This window comes from Zootoca vivipara, chromosome 2 (assembly GCF_965207765.1).
Source record: "Zootoca vivipara chromosome 2, rZooViv2.hap1.1, whole genome shotgun sequence".
NCBI lineage: Eukaryota > Metazoa > Chordata > Lepidosauria > Squamata > Lacertidae > Zootoca > Zootoca vivipara.
The window spans coordinates 76,013,616-76,036,510 of NC_142584.1; the positions used below are offsets into that span (position 1 = coordinate 76,013,616).

A 22,895-nucleotide genomic window follows, 5' to 3' on the forward strand; every position below is an offset into this window, starting at 1 on the left:
ATATAAGATACACATAATCTAATTCATTAGCCTCCTCCTGCATTCTGTAGCAAAGCAACACTACATGATTTTTAGCTACATGCTCAATCTTTCTATTGGGGGCAGGGAGAGTGATGGCATAAAATGACAGTGTTGTTTAAGCTAAACACTTCAGAATCTCACTGCAGTGAGGGCCAGTTCAAACATAGTATCATTGAAGATCGTATTTAACATGAACCCTGTAGATACACACATTTAAAAAAGTAGTAAAAGATGTTATCTACACATCTTGTTCATTTTTCATGAAATCAAAGGATCATCAGTATCAGCCTATAATTTACAAAGAATGTGTTACCATTCAAAGCATTTTACCTCTATGATTTGAAACTGCATGGAGGAAACTTTCTGTGGGGGCACCATGTTTAAACCCATGGAAATCACTCCAAAAGCCAACTTCTATAGAACTGCACCTGTTTCTAGTTGGTTCTTGGCAATAGCTAACATAATCAATGAAAAGACCACCTAGGTTATCCTCACCAATACCTGACTGTATGTGTGTGTTTCTTAAATTAATTGCACTGCACAAGTCCAAACATAAACTCTCCGTAATTATGACTCAATAAAAATGTTAAAATTAAGTTTAGCTAGGTTTAACATAGTCACTGCTTAAACCCTTCAGTCTGACACCTATATTCAACTACAGAAAATAACTTGTCAGCGATGAGTATGCCAACAGAAGGCATATGTTGTTGACATATGGGATGTTTCATGCTTATGAAAAATTCATTTTGTTTATGGTAAAGAATCGTCCAAATGAAGCTAGCTACATGACAATGTCTGAAGTAAATGTTTGAAAGCTCCTTGTAGGATGAAAAGTGTTAACTGGGAATCATGTCAAGTAATAGGTACATTAGTGAAAATCCTGTTTCTAAAAATGAATGTTGTCATTCTCAATGGAAAACAGAAAAGTGAAACCACTCTTACATGAAACTAAATAATGACGACTGAGGCCTCATCCAAAGTCTACTCAAGTGCACATTTTTAAATAAAATTCTAAAAAGCATTAATTCAGTGGACCTTTGCACTGGTGTTGTTCCATGCAATGGATTCATAGTTGTCACTGAATTGTCCCCAAAGTAAAATAATATATAATTATTACTATGGATAAATAATTGTGGCTAAATAGAAAGTAAACCCGTTTGGTAAAAATAGAGATGCAGATTTTAGTATGTGTATATTTTGATGCACGAATAGGCATGTGCACATAATTACACATAGCACATACTTAAGATTAGTATTGATGACTGTAGCACAGTAGAAACTTACACATGATATTTTAAAGAGAAAGGTATACTTTACTTTTATATAGAGGTCAAAATAATATATAGGATGAAAAGTAAGCAAAAATTTAAATCTATTTGCTAGTGGTATATTATAATTTAGCATGGTGTACATGGTGTTAACAGGCAGAGCAATTCTACTAGCAACAGAAGGAACCAATAATGTGCCTGTTCTTCTGCACACATAGCTGAAATGTAGTGCCTTACATTCAAAATACACCAGGGCATTGATTTCCAATCATAATCGTAGTGGCATTTTTCTACGTTCTGCACACATGGGTGAAATGTAATGATTAAAATGCATACATTCCAAAACCAGGTATAACATCTATAATTTAAAATATATTTTAAATTTCCATCACCATCCAGATCAGTTCAAACTTTAGGCCCAAAAGCAGTGGTGAAGTCACTACTTTGCCAAAATGGTTCCTTTCCCATTATGCTGGCAACAGTAGTGTAATATATACACAAGCCACAGTTTCAGCAAGATCTAGAGTCTACGTTTTGAGCAATACGATAAAGTAGCACCAGTCACACAACTATATCCGATTTATGTTTCTCTAGATAGAATTTAGCAGGGCTTCACTCAATTTCATTCATCAATATACTACATGGATACACATAAGCACAAAATGCACAAGAAGCAGCCAATACACAATGATTTGGGTGGGTTTCCCCCCTAATGACAATATAAGGAAGAAAATAACGAAAAGGGACACAAAACTAAACAGTTTACTCCTAGCATTATACCTAGCATTTAATTAGCTATTATTTTATTATAAACTTACAATTTTTCTCTGTCTTCTTTCTCCTTTTAAAGTATACATAGAAAGCTACAACAGTTTAATATTTTCAAATGGAATTTTTGAATAAGCAGAGGGGAAAAAACAGAAAAAAACCACACTACTAACAATAAGACATATTTAACTTTCTCAGGATTACATGTTTACATTTTCATATTCGTTAGTGTATTCTTTGAACACACGCACACACACACACACATATATTAAGGTTCAATGAATATATTTATCAAAGAGGGAAGAAATGCATACCTGCTTCAGAGAGGTCTCTAAGAGAGCTGCTAAGGGCACTCCTTTTAAGACCCTCCCCAGTGGCGTAACTGTCATCAAGGCAGGCACGGTTCAATGTCCCATTGCCAGACTCTTTTTTCAGGCTAGAGCACTGAGACATGCTTGGTCGTACTACACCTTTCTGCTTTTCAAGTTCAGCTGAAAAGAGAGCAGAAGGCAATTAATCTATTGGCTCTTTCAGATTGTAGCACTGAAAAATTATGTATGGACTCTTTGTTGGCTCATTAATAATTTCAATAACCCCAAATGCGATGCTTTTAAAAATTGGCACCTGGACAAATAAAGCTTGCTCCATCTGCAAAAGGCACAGCATTTGGGGCCTTTTAAGGGTTTCAGCAACAGAAAGCTCTGTGTGAGAAGGCGCATTCCTATTAATTTCAATGTTGGGGAATATTTCATGTACCCAAGCCTTTTGCCCATCCCTTCTCCTTTGGCACCAGAAATGCTCAGAAACAGTACCTCACACAACATACTCTCTGGCACACAAAGCTAAATAAATAAATAAACATTAGGTAGCAATGAACAAAGCAATGTTATCAAATTTGCCATGTCTTCATTTGGTTGGCTGTCACTGCACCTTGGTAGTCTGTGTGCATAATTGTATCACAACAGCATACCAATGGAAATCCTTCGGCCAGACTCCAGATGGCACATAACCATGTGGTAACAGCCAGTCATGGAGCTTAAAAGTGTGGTCAGAGCCCACCAGCTGAAATGGATGCCCTTGGACACTATAAGTCTCCTGAGGAAAATGCAATATATCAGCACTTAGTAAAACATTCTCGTATTTCAACTGCAGTTTAATCTTGAGTACTATTCAGCCACACTTTCTGAGCAAATTTTAACTTTATAAAGAAATCTTTTTGTAAATATGCCAAAATAGAGTCACCTAACACAATTAATTTTAAATGCTCTACTATATGTACCTTTGTACTTACACTCTATTCTGTGCTTTTCCATTTCTTGTACCTCTGCAATAGACTCCCTCAGATCATCTGTAAATTTCTTTCTGTCCTGGGGATTTGGCGCATTGAAATTTATCAAAACTTTTATATCTGCTCCCGGAACAGCTGATGTGAGCCGTATGCCATTAGGATAATCTAGGAAGTGGTAAAAGGGATATATGCATATTAATTTCTTTCAAGGGTTTTCTGTTCTCTATTTGCATCTCCAAATGTGAAAAAGATACAGTGGTACAACAGCTTAGTTTATGAACGACTTGAATTAAGAACGCTGCAAACGCGGAAGTAGATGTTTTGGTTTGTGAACTTTGCCTTGGAATAAGAACATGTTTTGTTTCCTGTTGAGTGTGTTCCATTTATAAACTGAATCCCCCGCTGCTATGGGAAAGCACACCTTGGTTTAAGAATGCTTTGGTTTAAGAACGGACTTCCGGAACAGATTAAGTTTGTAAACCAAGGTACCACTGTACATCCCAGTACATCAAAAATTTCCATTACCACATTAACATTTCTTGGTAACCATGTGCAACTGATAGGATGAGGCCTGGAAGCATCTGTGTCTATTGTGCTCCTCCCACAGTAGACCGGGCAACTTACCCTGAGGGAGATATGTATTGGAGTCTCAGGGCTTAAACTTGGCAAAATCCCACCATTTGTAGGCAGAAAAATGGGAAATGACTTTCTTAGAACCAAGAATGCTGTTGGATTAGATGGAAGTCCCATCTAGACCAGCACCCTGTTCTTACAGTGGCTGACTAGATGCCTATGGGAAGTCTTGAAAGAGGGACTTCCTATGGTTTATCCTGTAGATGGCTACTAGCTGTCATTTTTTTCAGGCACATAAGTCTCCTGGGTGAATCAAATACATGATGAGGGACGTTTGAGGGAAAACAACAGTCACCACTCACTCAAGGATTTCCGCCATATATGACAGACTGAATGCAGTGGTAGACTGTATGATCACTGAAATCCACTGACAGGGCACTTCTGGTGGTTCCTCACACCCTCAAGGCCATCACCAGGGACTCTGGTGAGGCAGGCCCTCCCTGTGGAACTTCCTTGCAGCAGTGGTTTGGTGGGAACTATCCCTCCTTCTTTCATATGTCACTTGAAGACTTTATTGTTCAGAAAGGCCTTTGCAACATGAATTTTCTTGTTAAGGCAATCAGTATTTACTGATGTTTTAAAGCTTTTTAAAATGGATATCTTTATTTTGTGTTTATATGTTGTATTCCACCTTGTTGTATTTTTTAATGAAAGTGCATCTTATAAAATTGTAAATAGACAAATATCACCAGCAGATTGACAGCTTTGGCGATCAAATATAAGTGGGGTTCCCCCCGTCATCTGCCCCAATCCTTACAAATAGAAAAGTACTAAATAGAAAATCCTTCTAAATAGAAAAGTACTTAAAGTACTAAAAGTACTAAAAATCCTTCTAAATAGAAAAGTACTAAATAGAAAAGTACTAAAAGTACTAAATAAAGCATGTTAGTACTTTTAAGAAAAGTACTAAGTAAAAAAACATTAACACTTAGTGATTTATTGGGCCACAAACAGACACTAGAAATGATATTATAGAATTTTTAGCCATACATATAAAAGAAATATTTAAGATTTATAGTCATTAATCTTAAATCATAACTGTAATGTGAACTGTAGAAGAAACACTAATATACAACTTCCTGAGGATAAATAAATAAATAAATCCCACATGAAATTGAGTAAGGCAATAAATGTTTAAAAACCATATTAAATGCATTTGTCCACCATCAAAAGAAGATATATAAAACAATGCATATTTTGTACAAAAATAGTACATATACAGCTGGATACACAAATGTTCACTTAGATCAATTCTCAGAAAGGGGTATGAAAATATATTCTGAAGACTTTTTAAAGGTTTAGAATTGGCAGGAGGAAGGCAGTTGCTGAATATATTTTCACTGTTACGTGGTCTCTAGTGAAAAGAAACTGCAAACCTTCATGTTTTTAAAATGAAGGTTTGTTCTGGAAAAAGTGGAAGTATCTATTTTGTCTTTCCCTCATGACCTACGAACGTGGAGATAAATACTTTATTTCCTTTCAAAGAATTAACTGATTCCTCAAAATACATTTTACCCTTATCATCCACTCCCCGTTGCCAATCATTCCCATCACCTTGCCAGCTTCTAAATGGAATGCTTTTTACTGCCTTTGCTTTAATTGACAGAATTCTCAGAAGGTATATGAATTCCATTCCTTGAGAACAAGTTGAATCTGACAGCTGCAACATGCAGATAGGCTGGGTGGGATATTTGTAGCTTGCTGCCTTCAGCTACCATAATGGCTCTGCATTGCTTAAAGAAAAATGTTGAAGGGGGAGAAATCTGGAGGAGAGTGTCAGGCTGTGTTGAACCAAACTGATCTTTCTCCCAAATATCCCGTATGTGTACATATACTAAACCATTATAGCTCACATTTTTCAGAGAATCACGATTTCATACTTTATTTTTAAAAGTCTTTGAATGCTATTCTTATTCTTTTTCATAAACATTTAAATAAATGTGGTAACAAAGCAAAACACACTATCACATCATTATTAACAATAGGTTTTCATTGCATTTCTGCAATATCTTTTCTAAAAAATGGAAAAAAACCCACCAGATTTGGGTGTAAAACCTAAAAAGTGGGTGGGTGGGGGCAAAGTAATTGATTTATAAAACTATTTGTGTGCCACCTTGACTGAGTAAATGCATGTTCTGGGGATGATGAAGTGACACACTACTAGATATCCTAAGTGGCTGTGCTTTGGAACAGACCAGATGCCAAGGAATTTTAACTTGATGTCAGAGATTAGCATGTCAAATGAATTCTTTTTTAAAAAAAGTATTTTTATTAATTATTTATATTTTGAAATTTTTTTGAAAATAATTTACATAACAACATAACTCTACACACTCTACTCTACTGTACACTTTGGGCCGGATGCCTGCTGCGCTGATTGCGTGGTGGGCTGGAGGGTGGGGGAGCGCGCGGCTGTGCGCACCCATGCACATACGCTATTTCTGGCACACTCCCAACCTGGAAAGTGCCGAAAATAGCTTGTGCGCATTTGCAGAAGCCTCCCCCAACCCGGAAGTACACCGGAAATGATGCTTGCGCATGCGCACAAGCTCTTTCTGTCGCTTTTCCGGGTCGGAAGTCGCGCCGGTAAGAGCGGGTGGCGGCAGCGGGGGCCCCTGGGGGCCGCATAAAAGAGCCTCAGGGGCCATATGTGGCCCCCGGGCCGTAGTCTGGGGACCCCTGCTCTACACAAATCAACTACAATGTTTTGGAAGATCAGATCATGTTCCTTTAGTTTAGATCCAAATGTCTTTCCACATTGCAAGTTGGTTGCCCTACTAGAAAACAAGGTTGCCCTTCTGGAAGAGAAGGTGCAGCAGCTTCAGGGGCGTGTATCTACGCTCCAGAGAATTAAGGAGCTGGAGCTTTTCTTGGATGCAGCAGAGCACACTGTCTGCACCAAGGAGGAGACAGGGGATCTCCCTGAGGAGGAGGTCAGTTCCCCAACACAGCAGCCAGATGTATGGAGGAACGTGACTCATAGAAGTAGAAGGCCCAGGGATCGCTCTGAGTGCTTAGAATTACACAACCGTTTTGAAGTGCTCATGGAAGACGAGGAACAGACTCCACCTGAGGATCTCTCCCTCATCACAGTTGATGAGGAATATGAAGACGAGCAGCAAAGTCAGTCCTCCGGGAATATGCAGGTAACCTTGGAAGGGACAGCACATGGAAGAATCCCAACCAAGCCTATGAAGAGGCGTGTAGTGGTGATTGGGGATTCCCTACTGAGGGGTACAGAAGCAGTGATCTGTGGGCCTGACAAGACGTCTCGAGAGGTGTGCTGTCTACCTGGGGCCAAGATCAAAGATGTAACAGAACGGCTGCAAGGAATCATAAAACCCACCGACAAATACCCCTTCCTTTTGGTGCATGTGGGAACCAATGACACTGCAAGCCATAGCTTACAGAAGATCAAAAATGATTATGAGGCTCTGGGCAGGAAGTTGAAGCAATTAGATGCACAAATTGTCATCTCTTCTGTCCTCCCAGTTGAACGACATGGCCCAGGGAGAGAGGGAAAAATAGGGGAAGTGAACAACTGGCTTCGCAAATGGTGCAAACAGGAACGGTTTGGATTCCTAGATCACGGTCTGCAGTTTCTTGAAGATGGACTTCTGGCAAGTGATGGACTGCACCTCACAAAAGTTGGGAGGAATGTTTTTGCCACAAAACTCAAAAACCTCATCAGGAGGGCTTTAAACTGACTTATGTGGGGGAGGGAGACAGTTGTCCTGAAGGTAGGAGTCTATCAAATGCTGAAGATGATCATCCAAATGTCAAGGACCAAATGGAGCAAGCAGCATGCAGACCTAGTGGTGGGACGAAAATATCCTTAAATAAGAGACATGGGGGAATGATCAACGGTCTTCAATGTCTGTATACTAATGCACAGAGCATGGGAAATAAACAAGATGAACTTGAGCTCTTGGTACAGCAAACTAAATATGACATAATAGGCATCACTGAAACCTGGTGGGATGAGTCTCATGACTGGAATGTAGTAATAGAGGGATACAATCTATTTAAGAGAAATAGACCAAACAGGAAAGGAGGAGGAGTAGCTTTATATGTTAGGGATATGTATACCTGTGAAGAGATCCAGGATTTAAAACTTCAAAGCCAAATTGAGAGTATCTGGGTCAAAATTAAGGGAGAGAAAAACAACAGTGATCTCATTGTGGGAGTTTACTATAGATCCCCAAGCCAAACTGAGGACACAGATGATGCCTTCCTGGAACAGATGGCCAAGCATTCCAAAGGAAGTGAGATAGTAGTAATGGGGGATTTCAACTATCCTGATATTTGTTGGATGTCAAACTCAGCCAAGAGCATAAGGTCGAACAGATTCCTCACTGGCCTTGCAGACAACTTCATTGTCCAGAAAGTGGGAGAAGCAACAAGAGGATCAGCCATTTTAGATCTGGTCCTAACCAATAGTGATGACTTGGTTAGTGGGGTAGAAGTGGCAGGATCATTAGGTGGGAGTGACCATGCTCTTCTGGAGTTTATTATCCAGCGGAAAGGAGCAACCAAGCATACTAAGGTCCAAATTCTAGACTTTAAGAAAGCCGACTTCAGAAAACTTAGGGAAACGCTGGGTGAAATCCCATGGACAGTAATACTAAAAGGGAAGGGAGTTCATGATGGTTGGGAGTTTGTTAAAAGGGAGATATTAAAAGCACAACTTCAGGCAATACCAATGAGACGGAAACATGGAAGGTGCCTAAAGAAGCCAGGCTGGCTATCTAAAGAACTTTTGACTGAGTTAAGATTTAAAAGGGATATGTACAAAAAATGGAAAAGGGGGGAAATCTCCAGAGAGGAATTCAAACATATAGCCAGCACGTGTAGAGACAAAGTCAGAAAAGCTAAAGCACAGAATGAACTCAGGCTCGCTAGAGAGGTTAAAAGCAACAAAAAGGGCTTTTATGGGTATGTCCGTAGCAAAAGGAAAAACAAGGAAACAGTGGGGTCACTCAGAGGAGAAGATGGTGAAATGCAAACAGGGGACAGAGAAAGGGCAGAACTCCTCAATGCCTTCTTTGCCTCAGTCTTCTCCAAGAAAGAAAACAACGCCCAACCTGAAGAATATGGAGCAGATGATTCAGCAGGGGAAACACAGCCCAGAATAAGTAAGGAGGTAGTACAAGAATACTTGGCTAGTTTAGATGTATTCAAGTCTCCAGGGCCAGATGAACTACATCCAAGAGTATTAAAAGAACTGGCAGAGGTGATTTCAGAACCACTGGCAATAATCTTTGAAAATTCCTGGAGAACAGGCGAAGTTCCAGCAGACTGGAGGAGGGCAAATGTTGTCCCTATTTTCAAAAAGGGGAAAAGAGAGGACCCAAACAATTACCGCCCAGTCAGCCTGACATCAATACCAGGAAAGATTCTAGAGCAGATCATTAAGCAAACAGTCTGTGTGCACCTAGAAAGAAACTCTGTGATCACTAAAAGTCAGCACGGGTTCCTGAAAAATAAGTCATGTCAGACTAATCTGATCTCATTTTTTGACAGAATTACAAGCCTGGTAGATGAAGGGAACGCTGTGGATGTAGCCTATCTTGATTTCAGCAAGGCCTTTGACAAGGTGCCCCATGATATTCTTGTAAAGAAGGTGGTAAAATGTGGGCTAGACAATGCTACCATTCAGTGGATTTGTAACTGGCTTACTGACCGAACCCAAAGGGTGCTCATCAATGGCTCCTCCTCATCCTGGAGAGTAGTGACTAGTGGGGTGCCACAGGGTTCTGTCTTGGGCCCAGTCTTGTTCAACATCTTTATCAATGACTTGGATGATGGGCTTGAGGGCATCCTGAGCAAGTTTGCAGATGACACCAAATTGGGAGGGGTGGCTAACACCCCAGAGGACAGGATCACACTTCAGAATGACCTTAACAGATTAGACAACTGGGCCAAAGCAAACAAGATGAATTTTAACAAGGAGAAATGTAAAGTACTACACTTGGGCAAAAAAAATGAAAGGCACAAATACAGGATGGGAGACACCTGGCTTGAGAGCAGTACATGTGAAAAGGATCTAGGAGTCTTGGTAGACCACAAACTTGACATGAGTCAGCAGTGTGATGCAGCAGCTAAAAAAGCCAATGCAATTCTGGGCTGCATCAATAGGAGTATAGCATCTAGATCAAGGGAAGTAATAGTACCACTGTATTCTGCTCTGGTCAGACCTCACCTGGAGTACTGTGTCCAGTTCTGGGCACCACAGTTCAAGAAGGATACTGATAAGCTGGAACGTGTCCAGAAGAGGGCAACCAAAATGGTCAAAGGCCTGGAAACGATGCCTTATGAGGAACGGCTTAGGGAGCTGGGTATGTTTAGCCTGGAGAAGAGAAGGTTAAGGGGTGATATGATAACCATGTTCAAATATATAAAAGGATGTCATATAGAGGAGGGAGAAAGGTTGTTTTCTGCTGCTCCAGAGAAGCGGACACGGAGCAATGGATTCAAACTTCAAGAAAGAAGATTCCACCTAAACATTAGGAAGAACTTCATGACAGTAAGAGCTGTTCGGCAGTGGAATTTGCTGCCAAGGAGTGTGGTGGAGTCTCCTTCTTTGGAGGTCTTTAAGCAGAGGCTTGACAGCCATCTGTCAGGAATGCTTTGATGGTGTTTCCTGCTTGGCAGGGGGTTGGACTGGATGGCCCTTGTGGTCTCTTCCAACTCTATGATTCTATGATTCTATGATTCTATGATATTGCTAAATTTATTCTTATTATGCAGTATATACTATACCGGCATAAAAGATCAGCATGCTGAGTTTTGCAGTTTCTAACCAGAGCATACATATATTTCAGTTGTCTTCCTTCTGTTCACAGAGTGTATTGTTTTTAACTGCAATGTCTCTTATCTTACATAAAAATCATTATAGGCTGTAACTTCAGAAGTGCACTTGTGGAAGCAAGCACAGTCAAGCAGTGACTTGACATTGGCTGTGTTCACATGTCCCACTAAACAATAGTTTAGTGCGATGTGAAAAAGCAGGAATGGGCTGCAATGAGCCTTGGGCTGATACTTCAGGAGGAATTTGGCAGCTTTGCATTTCTGCTTAACTGATTTATCATTTCATCTTGAACCAACAAACTGTGGGTAACATTAACTTGAGATCACTCTTAGCTTGTTTAAAGCATAGGTAAAGGTAAAGGGACCCCTGACCTTAGGTCCAGTCGCGAATGACTCTGGGGTTGCGGCACTCATCTCGCTTTATTGGCCGAGGGAGCCGGCGTACAGCTTCCGGGTCATGTGGCCAGCATGACTAGGCCGCTTCTGGCAAACCAGAGCAGCACATGGAAATGCCATTTACCTTCCCACTGGAGTGGTACGTATTTATCTACTTGCACTTTGAGGTGCTTTCGAAATGCTAGGTTGGCAGGAGCAGGGTCCGAGCAATGGGAGCTCACCCCGTTGCGGGGATTCTAACCCCCAACCTTCTGATCAACAAGCCCTAGGCTCTGTGGTTTAACCCACAGCGCCACCTGCGTCCCTTTGAAGCATAGTTGATATTAATCATAGTTAACTAGTTTGTCAGTAAAGTGAAAGCTTCCAAACTGTTCCTACTGGCCTTGTGGGGATCACATGAACTTGACTCACTGTATTTCATTCCTGATTATTCATGTCACGTTGAACTATGCTTTAGTGTAGTGTGGCTCTCCAAGTTGTTGTTACACTCTCAACAGGCCAGGCCAAGTTGTTCCGGGCTTATGCTAGTTGGAAACCAGGAACATGGAGGGCCACAGATTCCTCTTCCCTGCTTTAGTGTAATGTGTGAATGTCACCATTGTGAGCATTGGAGTACAGGTGTTCAATTCATCACATTTCTTTTTTTTTTTTTGAGCATACTTTTTATTAATTTTACAAAATACAAAAAAGCAAAAAAACGGTACATACTTAAACCCCCTTTCCACCTCCTTCCTACCCACCCACATGGGTCCTCCCCTGCCACAGAAGTATCCCATGTATGTGAACAGTCAGAGATGGTCCATTTTATGCTTGGGTTTCTGTCCTCCCCCCCCTCCCCTGACCCCAAAGCCCCCCCCCTGCCACCAGGGAGCTCCAGCAAACCAGGGCAGTACGCAGGAGGACATCCATCCAACCATCTATTGTCATACCCAAAAAAAGAGAAAAATAGAAATAGGAAAAAAGGGAAGAAAAAAAAAAAGAAAGGGCGAAAAAAGAAAAAAGAAAAAACAATACAAAACAAAAAATATTTTTTCTTGCATTCATAGTTGTAAAACCATATTTTGTGGGCTTCCCCTCCCCCCCTTCCCAGGTTTTCATCCCTTTTTAATCATCTGCAACAGTTTCTTACTTTATAAAAATACACCTTTGCATCTTATACAACTTATAAATCAATTGTTAACATTTTCATCTAATATTCAAATCACTGAGAAATCAAACTCCCATTTTCTCTTCCCGTGCCTAATTTTTTGTTTTTTCTCCCTCTATAAGCCTCCATATTTTCACATTTTCCAAAATCCATTCACTTTTAAAACTATAACTATTCTCAATTTAACCTTACATCCCCGATTGCCGGCTCCACCCCCCCAATCCAGCAAATTCCAAAATCAGCAGACCAGTTATAAACCTGTTAATCCATCCTTAATCACAACATCACTTTCCCTTCACCCCACCCCCTGTTTACAGTCTTTTGCCATCCAGGCCACCATACAGGACCCCTGGATTTCTTCTCTTCTCTGCATATTTTTTCCTTCTTCCCTGTGGGCGTTCTGGAGTTCCAATAATACCAATCGTGCCCCCCTCAAAAGCAGGGCACTCCATCCAACTTTTTGTAGAGTAGAGTCATCATTTTTTTCGTGGTGTGCTTCATTTTGTGTTGAATCATCACAATCCTCATCTTCATCTTTTCCTTCCCCATCCTTGTCATTCTCACATTCAACTTTTTCAGTGTCAAAAGCTTCATCTCCTAAAAAATCATATTCCGCCATCACCTCCTGGAATTTTTTCTGTAACTCTTGCCGTCGTGTCTCCTCTTGACATAACTCTATTCTTGTTTCCCACATTAAGGTCAAAACAGACCGCTGGAACTCAGGGGAACACTTTTTTGTTGACATATTTCAGTCCTGCCAAGGTCAAAACTTGTCACGTGGGGTGGAATATGATCACAGTTTATTTTTTCGACTCCATTTTAACAAGCTGGCTGCATTCTTCAAGTCTTATTGACAATAGAGTTCGAACTCACATTTCACAAACACTTAAGCCAAAAAAGAAATTCCACAAAGTCCAGAAATACAAAGTGAAGTAAAATTTGACTTATAAATCCTGACAACTCACTGGGTTGTCTGGGCTGCCGGCTCCCGAGTGGAAAGACAGGTTTTTTCTTAGGCTGTACCTCTTATTGCAGGGCAGTCATAAACCGCAGTCTCTCTCCCCTTTTCACCCTGCATCAAAGGGGAGATTCTCTTTGATGCCTTTGAGGGATCCTTTGAATTGTAAATCTTCTGTTTATGGCTTCGGGTTTCTATTTACTGTCTCTTTTGTTGCCGTGGGGGGGGGTGGCTTCCTCTTTTCTCCCCTCTCTCCCAGATCCAAATTGTTTTATAATAATCCAAATCATGAGATTACTTACAGTCTTTTCCAATCGTTTTATTTTCGGAAGAATCCAGCGCTCTCCGCCTTCGGCTTGAAGCTTCTCCCTGCTAGAATAACGTTGCCGCTCAAAATGGCCCCCGCGACTTCTACCCTCCTCGCTCCGGAGCTCTTATTAGAGCTAGCCGAAGAGTTGGGGAGTCCGGTTTGGGTCTGTGCTGAGCAAATTGCCCTCGGGACGCCCTTCCCGAGGTTCTAAGGGGCGCAGCGTCGCTCTCGCTGCCCTCCCCACTCCTAGCAGAGACGGGCCGTCTCGGAGACGAGACGAAGCCCCGCCGATCGACGCTGGCGCTGAATCCGGAAGCCTCTCAATTCATCACATTTCTAATTTATACAAACCATTATCTATCCCAACTTTCAGACCACTTGTCAGCCACAGCCATTAGGAAACAACAACAGAGGCTAAAGCATTCAACTGGGTCAAACTACCATTGCTTCCTCAAGGTACTGTATAGTTATTCTTAAGAAATGAGGTGCACCAATTTACCCTTAAGTCATATGAGGGGCTAAAGACACTTACACTGATTCTCAAAAAGGAGCACCTGCATTCCATAGAGGGAAAAGGACTGTCGAAAACTGTATGTGACTGAATTCTTCTTCTTTTGAAAGATCTTAGTGACCTAAAAATATCAACAAGCACAAAAATCAATGTTGGAGAGAAAGTATTTGGGTAGTTAAAAATACTGAAACGTATGGACAACAAATATTACACCAGTAAGCATCCTGAAGACAAACTCTGCCTTAAATACCATTTCCCTTTACTAGCCTTTTGGCTCCCCTACACAACTTTCCTAGCTGATTCTGAGCACTGCATGCAACTGTAGTTGTACATACAGCTCTTCATCCACATATGAATAACAATCCATGCAGAAAACCACATAGTGCCCCTACATGGATTTGCAATTTAAGTAAGCCCCTTTACTTAATGAAGTCTTTGCATTAAAATAATGTGTTATAAAAATATGCCTGTCAGATACATACCACAAGCAGATCATTAAATAAAAATATTTCCCGCTGGTGTAATCCAAGCTTCTGTGGTTTATTTGGATCTGGAACTTCAAAGAGCCTGCAGTAGCAAACAAGTCTCCGATGTGGAAGAGAAAGGACCTGTGGGATATAATACAATGCTGACCTTAGTCAATTAAAAAGGAGTTCAGTATTATTTAGGTGAAGTCTTTTCCACAATGGTGAATGAGGAAATAGCTGAAAATGGTGGTGGTGGTGGGGAACATTTAAGGAAAAGCTTTTCATTAGCCTCTCTTTGCACCATTTTGGATTTTCCTTTTTTTGTCATCATATTTATATATTGGTGGTAAACTCATGTTATTTCATGAAGCCTGTTGTCCAATGCTACTAATCATTAACACAGGGACGCGGATGGCGCTGTGGGTTAAACCACTGTGCCGCTTGGGCTTGCTGATTGAAAGGTTGGCGGTTCAAATCCCTGCGACAGGGTGAGCTCCCATTGTTCAATCCCAGCTCCTGCCGACCTAGCAATTCAAAAGCAAACAGTACCTTCCAGCGGGAAGGTAAATGGTGTTTACGTGTGCTGCTCTGGTTTCGCCAGAAGCGGCTTAGTCATGCTGGCCACGTGACCCGGGAAAAACTGTCTGCAGAAGCGGACAAATGCCGGCTCCCTTGGCCTTTAAAGCAAGATGAGCGCCGCAACCCCAGAGCCGTTCGTGACTGGACTGGACTGGACTTATTTTACCTTTACTATCATTAACTCTTCAACAGTATCCTGGTTTTCCTCAGTAGGGGGAATAGGTGAAAATAATTCCCCCTAGCTCCATGCCAGTGCATGTATTGTATCTGATACAGTTTAGGGACTAAGGTTCCTTTACTCCAAGGTCAATACGGATTTTCCACTGTCTTTTCCATGAGATGCTAGCCTATGTACATGGACAAACAGAAGGCTACTAACAAGAAGTTTTAATTGCAATGCAATTTTTATTAGAGTCTAACTTCTTAGATTCTAAGTTCTTCTTAGCCCCAGTATCTCAGATAGTTCCTGAGCCAATAATTTTATTTTGCCATCCATGACATCTAAGGAAAGGTGCCAAACTTATGGAGGGGGGGGGGAATCCTGATCAGCAAAGTGACCTGCCACACACCTACCTTTACAATGATTGATGCAGCATGCACAATTTAAAATTCCTTCCATATAAGGAATATAATATATACTTCATATACATACAAATGTTTTAATGAAGTGTCTCAAAGTTTAACACAAAGTCAGCAAGAAAATTTTTCTCTTATTCAGTGAGCTTCTGAGCTCTTGCAGATCAGTTGCCCAATTCTATTCAATACATGGGGCAACTATAGCAAATCTATGTTTCCTGATTAACAGCAGAATAAAGAGTGGCTAATCTGTGGCTCATTAAATGTTGTTGAACTCCAACTCCCATCAGTTCCAGCTACCATGGCCAGTAGTAAGGGATGGTGGAAAACGTTAGCCTCTCCTGGTTTGGGGCATGAATCTTGACTTCCCTTCTGTGAATGGAGCAGAGTTCACTGAACAGATTCCCTACCAACTTAACAATTGGCTCCTGTAGGTTGTGGACCTTTGGAAATTGGGATGTGGTATGGCAGGAGTTGGTGACTGGAGGAGTAAATTAAGACCCAAACCTAGTTGTTCTAAAAGGTCAAGTTCTAAAAGGTCAAAGCCAGAAATTCATCTTATCAATTAGTACAAAAATTACTGAGGAATAATGGTTTGCTCCAAAGAAAATTCTTATGTTTTATTTCTAATATTAAACACAATATTAAACTTTTATTTTAGTTCTAATTCTTTCCTAGAGGTAATGCTAGAATGCTTGAGGTACCTGAATAACAACACTAAGCATGCTCTATTTAACTTCATATGGCAATGAGGTTTCCTTGATAACTAGAAGCCTGGATACTTGCTGTCAAAGGTCCCACAATAGTCACCAACAACAGTATTCCAACATTTATTATGTGACAATATGTGACATGCAAGGGCACACCCAATGCTCAATGTTCTCCGTTTTGCAGCTTGTGCGTGTGAAAGATCCTAAAGGAATGTCTCAGTCCCACATTCCTCTAATGTATAATCTTGTGCTAAATTTCCACACTGATTGATTAAGCTGATTAAACACTAAAAACAATGAAAGCAAAGCACATTTATGAAATATTCTGACATTAAAATAATGCAGAAGAGAGAGATGTACATTTAAATATCTGCAGATCAGAGGCCATGCACACCTTTGAGGGGAGAGGCAAATTGTTTTTAAGCTTAAAATTGTTAGGAAATATGTCCAAGGGCAGCTCACCACAACGGAACCCAGCCAGGTTTATAAACAAAGCTGTCCCCAGTTTCACTTATGCTTGCTAATTATTTCACTTTTATATTTCATTGTTGCACCAAGCTCTATCTGTGTGATACTGAACCCCACAGAGAAAGCGTAATCTGGCTCCTTTACAAAATGGAAATGTTTCATTAGGTCAGCAATTGACACTTTTAAATATTTAGGATGAAAAAGCAATGAACTGCCCAAATCTGAGTAACAACAAAGGATTTAAACATGTTAGGGCCCTTCTGACAAGCTTTGCTTATAGAACAGAAATGAATATGAAAGGAAATACCTACACAACCAAGTCCATGGTGTAGAGATCCAATCTACAGTAGAAAAAGACACATACAAGTTCATTAAATTTCAGAGAAATACATATCATATCAAGCAAATACTTCATGGTCTTACTATCACTAAACACCTATAAAAGCAAACATGCCTATAAATAATGATAGGCATTTATTTTCAAACCCCCTTTTGCACAGTTACACTGTCACTAAGCAGGAATGAGCACATGGAATGCTAATTTAATCCCAATGACTTTCTCACAAAGCTTAAATTCTGCAGTATATTTCTGCAGCTTTCAAAATTCCGCTTTCCAGTCTATAAGGCAATTAAAGTTGTATAACTCTACCTCTTCATTTTGGAAAAGCCATTATCTGTAAGCATACAAAGATGCAATGAGTGTGCCCACCTTCCCATATACACACAACAGCTACCCCACAACTTTGGAATTCTGTTTCTTTGGACTCTTGCCATATTCCTAAGGTGCAATATGATTTCTTTACTGGCGCTGACTTTTGGTTGTTTGTGTTAAGCTGGAACGTAGGGAGAAAAATATGTTGGAATGTTTTCATGTTTAATATAGAGGAATAAAAACCTCTATGCTTTAGAGTGGGTGGGATATAAATACTTAGAAAACTAAAGAAACTATATGAAATAGATCCAGTAACTCAGGAGAGACACTTTCTGAGCGGTCATTTATGTCCCCAAAGCTGGATATGGCTCAGTAGGAAATGGTTCAGTGCGCAAGCATATACTTTTGCACATGTAACTCGCAAATGCAAAATATAACTTACCGGTTTCTTTCCTACTATGAGTTTTTCAACCTTTTGGACCTGTGACACATGATCCTCGTTTGTCTTGAGCTCCCGCTTTCGGATTCTTTCATAGATCCCAATAAGCATCTCCCGTGGAATATCTTCACCATCATCTACACCTGCAGAACCCAACATCATTGTTACCAGCTCAAAAACTGCAATACCTCTACAACCTGATGACAATGTCTGCCTTGTAAAGAACATAATCTAGCTACCGGTTGTCATACTAAGTGATAATTAATCTCTGCATGTCATAATCCAGTACCTCCAAAGAATCTGCCATTTAGCAATTAAAGAAGAGAATTTCAATCTATGACATTTGGATATATAAATATTGCCCCTCATTCTGTTTAGAATTCCAGGGCAGTATGCAATCAGTAAGAGTAATCATAAAATGAAACATCAGAAGAACGAAGAAAACAATAATTAAAATATACATAAGATTAAAATGCCTGGGTGAACAAAAGGGTGTTCTGGTGCAGAAAAGATTGCAACATTGGTGCCAGATGAACCTGTATAGGGAGAGCTTTCTATAAACAGGGTGCCACTGCCAAGGTGGCCCTTTGCTCTCATGTATTATATCACTGATAATGGCATTTGAAGAGGGGCCTCGGTCGGCAGAAGATATTAACAGACAAGTAGGTTAATCTGGGAAGAGGCACTCTTTTGAGTATTTGGGTTCCAAGCTGTTTACGCTGAATTGGTCCCAGAAGTCAACAGATCTCCAGTTATGCTCTTTTAAAATCAGTATGATATTTATTTACTTAAAAGATTTCTAGCCCTATCTGCAAAATACACATTTGTCCTCTTTTTGGTTATTAAAACAACAGTAACCAAGAGTACTGTGGAGTATCAGTAGAATTAGGTAACAGATAGCATTGTTCTCTCTCTCTCTCTCTCTCTCTCTCTCTCTCTCTCTCACACACACACACACACACAAATGTTAAATGTCCCAGGAATAATAAACCTCAGTGTTGGTTAAAAATGCTGCAGTCTTGAAGCACCATTCATGAAAGATCAAGGACATTCTCAACCTAGTTATTTAAAAACATTAACAAAGGCTTTCTTCTGTGAAAAGCTTAGTGAATGAAGTTGGCCCATAGACCTGGAGAGGGATGGTTTGCAGTGCAGAAATACAAGAGGAAATCAAAATTACAAGCTTCCCCACGTTGGTCTTTCAGCTATAAAACATTTCCTTTCTCTCCAGAACTTGAATCTCACTTTCCTCAGCCTCCTCAGAGTTCTAAAACACTTTTGTAGGGTATAGTCACACAAACGTGTAATATGGAACAGAATCTAATTACTGTATTCTTTTGCGGTTTTTGTGGTGTAGACCATAATGGCAAATGTCTATGCATGTTTACTCATAAGTAAGTCTTACTGTGTTCAATGATTTACTTCCATGTAAATTGCAGAATTGCAACTTATTGCTGCAGTTTTTACAATGTGCTTCCAAAGCCACGTGACAGACTTTTCTACCTCTATAGTACAGTCATACCTCGGGTTAAGTATGCTTCAGGTTGAGTACTTTCAAGTTAAGTACTCCGCGGACCCATCTGGAACGGATTAATCCACCTTCCATTACTTTCAATGGGAAAGTTCGCTTCAGGTTAAGTACAGACTTCCAGAACCAATTAAGTATTAACCTGAGGTACCACTGTATTTAAGAAGCGATCTATTTAGAAACGGGTGCTGCAGCATTGTTAGTAATCAGACTGTTGTCCTTTCCCAAAAACCCTTTCCAATCTCCTCCTGGTCTGGTAACAAATCATAGTACAAATGGCAGACTAGCCTCTTGGATGTTTTAAATAAAGAAAAATGCGGCTTTTGACATTTTCTGTTCAAGACTGGAGGAAATGAAACAAACCCATCCTTTAGACCCTGGCAAATTTTTGAATTATGCCTACCTCTTAGATTCTTGACAAAATCTTCAAGCTTCATTTTGCGTTCTGGTTTCACATTTGGACTATACATATCTGTGTTTAATAATATGATTGCAAAAGCTAGGATGAAGATGGTATCAGGATTTCTAAACTGTCTCACAACACCTGGATTGCAGATGCAGTATCTCTGGCTACAAAAGACACCGAAATAAGAGTGGTCAGATTCAAGGATGAGTCGATAAGCCTTTTAGAACAAACCAATAAACTGTTTCATTGAGAATACTGGAATTATATTCCTGTCATACACATTTAATGCTTGAATATTAATTACCATTCCATCACATTATCTCAGCTAATAATAGTATCTTTAATGCAGATGATGTATTATTATACCCACTCTTTGTAACCAAATTACTATTTGCTGATCTAGATATTCCGGTGGTTAAGGCTAGTCTAACTCCATTACAGTAAGTGCCCTCAGTTTCCTGCAATATTCACTTGTTGTATAGAAATATACATAAAATATACATATACATATTTATCACTGCAGACTGCAAACCATACCTAGTGGATCAAAGAGGATAAAAATTACCCAGATTTGCACAATTCATCAGAAATTGGATAGTGGTGATAATTATACATTCGTTATTCATGGCAAAGGAAGGTAATATAAAACTACTGCAAGTGTAAAAAAAGCTTATATTTGTAGGGCAAAATATGCAATGGAAACGCCAAATTTTCTTGGGTTGAACATCACAGTCCAAATGAAGTGCACCACTGACTCAGGTAACCATTTCCTCCTTCTAACCATGTAGATATAGCCCAAATATGCCAGCATAAAGTCAAACTATGCAACAATATCTGATGCAACTTTGATCCATAATTTATATCTATGCTAATATGCCATTTGTACACATTTCATGCTAATGAGTCTGACCAATGGCTTCAACAGATCTGTGGCACCCTCTGAGGACAGGCCTCTTTATTTTTAGCATATTGGAAGATTCTTCACATTTCTCCCCATGTCCCCACCATCGATAAAGAACATTTGTCTAGGCTTTAATAAGTTAATGCTCTTTGCTCAGCTAAGCTAAACTGCTTAATTAAAAGGTCAGCAGAGTACATTGCAAAATGTTATAAAGGATAAATGCTTCCATTTCAACAAGATGAGAACATAGAATATTTACAGCACAATCCTTTACATGCCTACTCAGAAGTAAGTCCCACTGCGTCCAGTAGGCCTTACACCGGGGTAAGTGGGTATAGGCTTGTGACCTTAATTTCCTTTAAAATGTTTAAACCGACAGTAAACATTTCTTTGTTCTCATTTAGACTTGATAACATAAGATACATCAAATAAAGCTGCCAGAATCTATAGCCGCCTTTTCCCAACCTAGTGGCCTCTGGAGTTTTCTGAGTACATCTCTCATCAACTCCAGAAGGCTAGTCTATAATATATAATATCATGAGAACAGAATTTTAGATCAAGAGAATATATAACCACCTACTTCAGCCTGAGTACACTAAAACCTACTATGTATGTGACTAAACCTTGTGATACCTATCTGTTTAAGTCCATACCTAAAAGCTTCAATGAGTCGTTCTACTTTTTGAGCTTCCCCTTGGACACGGATATGAGCTTGGAATTTCCTGAGTGCTTCATCTAGTTCCATAGCTGAGAAGTCCATTTCATCCACAACACAGCTAGGACAAAGAAGAAGAAGAGTTTTGATTTTGCTACCCTCCAACATATCCCCCCCTCACCCAGCAAGCCACCCTGCCTTCAATAAAATACCAACTGCTGTACTTAGTATAGTATTCAGTCAGATGAAGCATGCAATGATTAAAGGCCAAAGAGAGAATTATGAGCAACTATATATCAATTAAAGAAGCTTATGTAAGCGGGTCATGATTTTTCGAAGACATCTCTCTGGCAGAAATAATAATCACTTATGTCCTTCAGAAAGCAATTTCCCCCAGTCAGTAGCTCCATTAGAAAACAACCAAACATTACTTTAATTTACTACTTTACTGAATAGTAGGGCACGGAGCAACAGACACCAGTCCCCTCCTTGTCTATCCTATGAACACTAGAAGGGAGGGTGGCAGCAAGAAGACCTGTGCTCTTTTACTTTGCTTCCTGCATGCCTTTGAGTGGATAGCAAAGGGGGAAAGCAATATACTTCCCCTTCTCTGACAGAAGGGGTATCAGTTACCACACACCATTTCCCCCGTTAAAGTGTTGTACATAATAACACCTCCGTACTCTTTTCAATAACTGGAAGGGAAAAGAGAGAGGAATTGTGTAGCAGACAGTGGAGAGGGGAGAGCAGAGAGGGAGAAAAGGTACTCAGGTGGACAGAGCTGATTTAAAAGGCTGATACAAAACCATGATTTGTGAAACCATGATCTAATTGCCTTTTCTGCTGCCTGAGAGGTCTACTTTCCAATAAAATAAAATAGAATCTAGAGGTTTCTTCCCTTTTTATTAGGCTTTTGAGGTTATACACAATGAAAGATCAATCTCTGCAAAGTACAATAGACTAATGCAGGTATCACGGTAAGAACGTATGACCCATGCTAAAAGGCTTTTTATTAAAATGCATTGCCATATGGCATCAGGGCAAAAATGTTTATGATTGTCCAAATGAGAGAGGGGCAGAATCAGGCAATTAAAATGCAGAGGGACAGGTATCAATTCAAAGAGGATACTTTGGATAAAACATATGTGCCAGAGACATTCACAAAGACGCACCATGCACAGGAGTTTAAGAGCTAATACTGGAAGCCACTGAGTCAAGTTGTGTGAGCTGTCGTACTTTGTTTTAAAGGATAGCATAGATATACAGAGCATAATGGAAACCTGGTAGAATAGAGAGAACTAGCAGAAAGGACAGGGAAGGGTGTGTTGGAGGTGATATCAAGCATACAGTCCCAAATCTCAAATGGGCAGATTCCTCCACAAAATTACTGTGGATGGCAGTACC

The 22,895-nt window shown here is 40.1% G+C and overlaps 1 protein-coding gene across 11 annotated transcripts in view; it reads right to left on the reverse strand.

Moving 5' to 3' along the window:
• The window catches only part of IQSEC1 (IQ motif and Sec7 domain ArfGEF 1), a 321,439-nt gene that overhangs the window by 10,037 nt on the left and 288,507 nt on the right, over positions 1-22,895 (reverse strand). For all 11 annotated transcript variants that reach the window (XM_060271459.2, XM_035106282.3, XM_035106281.3 and 8 more), the window contains 8 exons: positions 21,490-21,612; positions 19,933-20,099; positions 18,005-18,144; positions 17,222-17,251; positions 14,593-14,718; positions 14,132-14,231; positions 3,349-3,510; positions 2,372-2,548 (listed from right to left, as the gene is read on the reverse strand). In XM_060271459.2, coding sequence (XP_060127442.1) covers positions 2,372-2,548; positions 3,349-3,510; positions 14,132-14,231; positions 14,593-14,718; positions 17,222-17,251; positions 18,005-18,144; positions 19,933-20,099; positions 21,490-21,612 — 1,025 coding nt within the window. The remainder of the gene's footprint in view (positions 1-2,371; positions 2,549-3,348; positions 3,511-14,131; positions 14,232-14,592; positions 14,719-17,221; positions 17,252-18,004; positions 18,145-19,932; positions 20,100-21,489; positions 21,613-22,895) is intronic.